General features: G+C 51.6%; 1 protein-coding gene across 1 annotated transcript in view; it reads left to right on the top strand.

The window, feature by feature from the left end:
* GFRA4 (GDNF family receptor alpha 4) overlaps positions 1-1,609 on the top strand; it is a 3,271-nt gene extending 1,662 nt beyond the window's left edge. The window contains exons 4-7 of the mRNA XM_045295541.1: positions 2-100; positions 186-320; positions 913-980; positions 1,100-1,609. Coding sequence (XP_045151476.1) covers positions 2-100; positions 186-320; positions 913-980; positions 1,100-1,180 — 383 coding nt within the window. The 3' untranslated portion in view covers positions 1,181-1,609. The remainder of the gene's footprint in view (position 1; positions 101-185; positions 321-912; positions 981-1,099) is intronic.
* Positions 1,610-6,376: the final 4,767 nt, after the last annotated feature.

Here is a 6,376-nt window from a genome sequence, read left to right as displayed (position 1 = left end):
CGGGCCTTCCAGGCCTCCTGTGCACCCGCCCCGGTGGCCCCGGAAGGCTGCTCAACCCCGCAGACCCCGCGGTGCTGGCTCGCCTACGCCGGCCTTGTAGGTACGAAGGCGGGAGCTGGGCATGGGCGGGGCTCTCCATGGGGCGGTGTCCGTCGGGGCATGACCCCGCCTCGTGGTCCCCACAGGTACCATCATCACCCCTAACTACGTGGACAACGTGAGCGCCCGCGTGGCCCCCTGGTGCGACTGCGCGGGCACCGGGAACCGGCGAGAAGAGTGCGAAGGCTTCCGGGGCCTTTTCACGAGGAACCTTTGCTTGGGTAAGGGGCCTTGCCGGAGCGGCCCGGGAATCTATCCATCCATCCGGTTGGCGCTTACTGTCGACTCCCAAGTTGCCTGGCCCCGTGGGAGCCCATTTGAGTTGCAAAGCTCTTTGAGGGGGTCACAAAGGCCGCTCTCTCCCTCAGCTGTCGCCTTGTCCTGTCCTTCGGGCAGTACGCACTCAGATGCCTCGAGACCAGATCCTAGACTTTACGTAGAATCCTAGGGTGGTGCTGGGACCCCTGCGGGCAGAGGGAGGAGATTGGTGTAGTGGGTGCGGTTGAAACATTTCTGGGGTCCTGGAATTGAACGCGGGAAGAGCTTTGGCCACTTAGGAGGTGCCTGGCCCCGCCCCATGACTCTACCTTTAGTCTTGGGTCTGGTTAGCTCAGTCGGTCCGCGCTGGACCTGGGAGTTAGGGGGCCTGAGTCGGTATAATTTCCCAGCCTGACTCTGTCCCAGAGGCAGTCCTTGCAAATGCCCTGTCCTCCCATCCTTGTGCATGGGGGCATGCCAGGGGCTTCACAGTTTGTCCCGGAGGAGCTGTGTTCTGTGCCAGGGGTCCTCACTTGTCCCACCTGGATTCTGCAGACAGGGCCATAGAGGCCTTTGAGAGCCAGTGGCCCCCATCCCTGCAGGACTCTCAAGACCTGCTGCAGGTAGGTGCAGGGCAGAGATCTGGAAATGTGACCATGTGACTCACCTGGGTTGGTGGTCCAGCCCAGGGTAGAGACAGGCTTCAAACCTCAAGCCCACAGCTCTGCTCCCTACCCTCAAGGTGCCCTCGTCAGGATGGTTTCTGGAGGGGAGCTGGTGTCTCTTCATGCTCCCAGCCCTGGCTCTCTGTCCCCTGCTCTGACAAGAACCACAGACAGCAGTCAAGAAACCGGGCCTCCAACCCTTCCTGCAGTTTCAGGGCCATGGCTGTGGCCCACAGTACCACTGCAAAGGGACAGGCTCGCCCTCCACATCAGCCCTGGTCTTCTCTCTGGCTTTCTTTTGCAGATGTGGACACCCCTGCCCCTGCCTCATGGAAGGGGCCGTGGGGGTGCCCTGGACTGCAAAGCCCTGCCTTCCCTCTCTGCCCCTTGCTCTATCGCCCTTCCTCTTTGCACCAGCCATGGGATCCTTGGGGTCTCCCAGAGGGCGGAGAAAGAGTGGGTACAGGGAGACCGTCACTTTGGATCTGACACTTCCTGGGGCGAGAGATGATTTAGGGAAATTTGATTCTGTCCATGAAATCTTTCTCCATCCCCCACCCCCCCCACCCCCCGGGTTCCCCGTACTGCCGGCCAAGCCCAGCCCAGCATCAGGGTTGGCTAGCTAATAAACCCCTGTGCACAGAAGCTGACCTTTCATTGCTGTGGTCTTTCCTGGGGTCTGGAGACCAGTCTGCCACAGGAACAGGACCTCAGAGAGCCCCACAGCCCTCTGGGCTCCAGCGCCTCTCTACAGGCTGCTGAGCAGAATCAGCTCTCAGGTCCTGGTGGCAGGAATTGTCACTGCTTGTCACTGTTGAGTTGATTCCAACTCACGGTGACTGGGAAGCCGCTATGTGCAGGGTGCAGAACTACTACTCTATTGGGTTTTCAGAGCTGTGATCGTCTGAAAGCAGCTTGCCAGCCCAGTTTTCTAAAGTCTCTGATTTGAACTGCTAACTTCTCAGCTAATAGTAGTTGTGTTGTCTTAACTAGCAATCTCTATAATAAAGACTCACTGCAATGGCTACTCAACTCACAGACGAAATTCATGATTAAAGGGTTTATTAAGGAAGTTCGCAGGTTGTAATACAAGTGAGAAATGCTCAGGATAGAGTTATTCATCAGGATGTGCTACAACATTTTTTTTTCAAGGCTGCCAATAGATGTCCAAAGGGCATACCATTCTGCTGTAAGTCTCAACCCGAAGGCATTTAGCTCAAGCTCTGTGGCTTTGCAAGCCCAGCTTCCTGAATCAAGTGCTCAGAGGCACTCTGCTCCAATAAGCCTCAGCCCAAGGGAAGTCTGCTCCACTTCTGTTGGTCACCACATCCAGCTTCCCTAGGTAAGGGCCCAGAGGCACCTCCACACTGTAAGCCAGGCTCCTGCACAAAAACATTCAGTTTGACCTGCTCTGTGGGTTGGGAAGTCCATCACTGTTCCTCCTGATTTTTGGTTGCTCCTGGGGTGGTGTAGCTGTCTTCTGGAGCTGACTTCAGGAGGTTCACTGGGCAGGTATCTCAGGTCCAGAGCATGCATTCCATTCCTGGCTCTTTCTGGCAATGAGATCCCTCTTCCTGCTTCTCAGGTGGCTGATTTTACGCATAGCAGGATGGCACTCCAGAGAATCCTATTTGCAATTCCAAACCAACCAACCAGACAACAAATCCAAACTCACTGCCATCGAATGGATTCTGACTAACTGTGACTTATGGAGAGGACAGACCTTCTCCTGTGGTTTATGGGACTAGAAAGCCTGGTCTTTCTCCTGAGAGCAGCTGTTGGTTTCTTTCTTTTTAAATTTTTTATCTTACTGGGGGCTCTTACAGCTCTTATCACAACCCATACATATATCCATTTTGTCAAACACAGCTTTACATATGTTGCCATCATCTTTCCCAAAGCATTTTCTTTCCACTTGAGCCCCTGGCATCAGCTCCTCATTCCCCACAGCCGTTGGTTTCTAACTGCTGACCTTGCCGTCAGCAACCCAGCGAGTAACCCTCTGGCAACAGGGCTCCTCTAGTCGAAATTCCTCACAGGTGAACCCTGTCAGTATCTTCCCCCGCCTTTTTACCAGGCCCACACAGGGAAATGGCACAAGGTGCGAGTTTGGGACTTTCACGAAAAGAACCACATTAAACCATTCACTACCCCTGCAGTAGTCTAATGCTGACCAGTTTGCCCTCCTCAGGGTCTCTTTCACTGGCTACTGGTATCTAGTCTTTCCTTCTTTATTAGTGCTCAGATTTAAAAAGAAGAATTCCAGCTTCCCTTGCAGCTATAGGTGGCACAATCCTGGCCAAGGAGTGGAAGCCACCATGAGGCTTCTAGGAAAGTTTTCTCAATAGGATGTTCTTGCCTGGAGCCGGTGGAGGGATTCAAGGAATTTAACAACTGGCTCCCTGCCCTAATGAACATTTTAAGTATTAAAAATATTATATACTGAAAGGTAGTTTATTCTTTCATACAGAAAATACTTAATAAGAACAATAAAAGAAGTACACAAAACTAGATGATAAGAGTTTTAAAATATTAATGAAAAAATATTAAATCATACCTGACCAAAAAAACCCCCAATAAAACTGTTATTTAAGGCATTTCCACGTTGCTTCTTGATTGGTGTCCTCACGTGCAGTATTCTTTGCTTTTGTCCAAGCATCATTGGCTGTGTGATTTATCGTTACCCATCTTTTCACTGTAGAAGTAGGATCTCATTACTTTTTTTTTTCTTAAAGAGGATCTCATTACTTGAGAGGTAGGCCAATTAGACAGCCATCATTGTGTTTGCTATATTAGAAACAGTTATGCGACTTCTTCTCTGAACTAATTATGTTCATCTTTGAAAACCCCCCTGTTGCTTCTGTTGAACTTACAGCAATTGCTCTGATGATATTTTGAGCTCTTTGAAGACTTTCAGGAGTTGCATAATTCACTCATGCTAGCTTGTGGGAATCTGGGCTGTAACACAAAGCTGAAAGCATGCCACCCCTCTGGTTGTTTGGCGTTTCCCCCGTTTATGTTATATGTTTGTTTACGGGAATAACAAACGCAAAGGAATAAAAGGTAACATTTCATCAAGTGTAACGAGTTTTATGGATTGAATCAATAAAGAGTACAAGCACAGTTCCATCTAAGGTCTTATGCCTTTGGACTATGAGTACTTTGAATACGCCGTGGCACAGATGAACATTACAAAAGAGTAAAGAATGTAAACTTGTGATTTCTACATTGGGCAGTTGCCACAGCCCGCCACCCATCTTAGAGAGAACCTTTATTACAAGTGCCATTGTGACAACTGGTTTGCTTAACTCAACAAAAAAAATGAGGTATCAGTTCTGCCGAACTAGTGAGAACTGGCCGAACCGCACCATCTCCATATTCTGGCCTCCAGCAGTGAGCAGCCTTATAACACCGTGGACTTGCTGCATGCCCAGACCGCCTCCCTGGCTCTTCATCACCCCAGAAAATGCGAGTTCCAACCCACGTTTCGGTTGCTGTAGCCAAACCCGGGCTCAGTGATCCAGCCCACAGCTAGGATGGTCCTTTTAGCCTCCACAGAGGGAGACAGCACCTTTCTCCCAGCATTCACCAACTGATCCCAGGCAGGGTGCTGAGGGGCCCAGCATGTACTTCTTTCTTCCTGTGACATTGTGGTGATCTCAGCTCAAGAGCATGACCTGGGGAGGGAGGGAATAGTAAAATTGGTCTACAGTGGTGGCTTCTCTTGCTTCAGTAATTCTCTCCAACCCCACCCCCCAGGCTTAATCAAATGAAGCCGCTTGGACACCAGGCAGTTTACAAAGGAAAAGATAAGTCTTTGTTGGTTGCAAGTCATAGTGGTCCCCATGCCAGGGTGAACATCTCCGCCTGGTAGGCCTGCGGTCTATATCCCTGTGACGATGCCTCTGCCACCTGTTGCCCACATTGATCACCCTCCAGACCCTCCCCAGCCCTCCCCCACCCCACCAGCCAGCAGGTGTCTGCGGTGAGGATGAGGCAGAAAGACAGATGCTGGAAGCATCTATGGATTTATTGGTGGAAACTTCATGGCTCATAAATGCCCGCCCTGGCTTGGAGCCCAATGTCTCTGGGTAAGGCTGATGTGGACACTAGCTCACTGCTCCCCCTACTACCCCCGACTCCACCCACCCCACGTGGGTTGAGCTGGGCCACCTCACAGAGCTGGCTCACCTTTGCAGAAAGTAGCATTTCCTGCAGGAAATGACAGGACGATGACAGTTCCTGCGTTAGAAGGACGGGGCTACTCACGACCTCAGGAGGAGGGTCCCCAGTCAGAGAGCAGCTTGGTGGCGAGCCTGACACCCTTCAGAAAGGAGGCCAAGACACAGTCCTGCCTTGTTGGCTGCAGGCCTGGGCAGCCTGGGCTGAGGATGTCTTGGGAAGTGTCTCTACCAAGGAGACAACGAGCCCCCAACCCAGGGGGGCCTCCAGATGAGGCAGCAGTTGAGAAAAACAAAGACACAAACGCTCAGAAATGGGGTTTTCAAGGGAACCAAATGCAAAAACCCACGGCCATCAAGCTGATTCCAATCCATCATGACGCCGTAGGACAGAGTAGAGTTGCCTCACAGGGTTGCCAAGGTTATAGTTCTTCATGGAAGCAGACAGCTCCATCTCGCTCCCATGGTTCGAACTGCTGACCTTTGGGCTAACAGTCCAACACTCAGCCCACTGTGTCTCCAGCGCTCTGTCCCAAGGGCCATGGGTTAGACAGGGCAGAAAGGCCAAGAGGGAGTCAAAGGGCCGGCAGCTCAAGCCTCTGCTCTCTGCTCACCCCGGAGGCCTCTGCTCTTACCTCCCCCCGTGCGACGGCGGAGGCGCTGAATGGCACCCTTTTCTTGCCTGTGACCCAGCTAGTGACACCAGGCTGCCGTGCTCAGGTGTGACCCACACAGGCGTGTGAGGCTGAGGACACAGGCACGCCATTCCCAACGGTGACAGAACTTCCCCCAAACGAGGAACAGCTCATGATAAAGTTCTGAATGAAAACCCAAACACCCAGAGGTTAGTTTCCGTTGAGTTGCATTTCTGAAAAACTCTCTGTCCATGGACCACCTCTCACATACTTTGTGTTGAGAAGTCTAAGAGAGCTGGGTTCTGGTTGAAATCATGAGAAACCGATTTTTTGTTGTTGTTGTTTTTTGAAAGTGAGTGAGAGAGTGTGAGTCAGGGAATGAGAGTGAGTGAATTAGAGTGAGATAGTGAGTGAGTGAGTGAGGGAGTGAGTGAGTCAGTGAATGAGAGTGAGAGAGTGAGTCAGTGAATGAGAGTGAGTGAGTGAGTGAGAGAGTGAGTCAGTGAATGAGAGTGAGTGAGTGAGTCAGTGAATGAGA

The sequence above is a fragment of the Echinops telfairi genome, unplaced genomic scaffold, assembly GCF_000313985.2.
Source record: "Echinops telfairi isolate 266 unplaced genomic scaffold, ASM31398v2 ScPeMD7_5592;HRSCAF=6446, whole genome shotgun sequence".
In the NCBI taxonomy this organism is placed as follows: Eukaryota; Metazoa; Chordata; class Mammalia; order Afrosoricida; family Tenrecidae; genus Echinops; species Echinops telfairi.
This window is presented reverse-complemented; position numbering and strand designations above follow the sequence as displayed.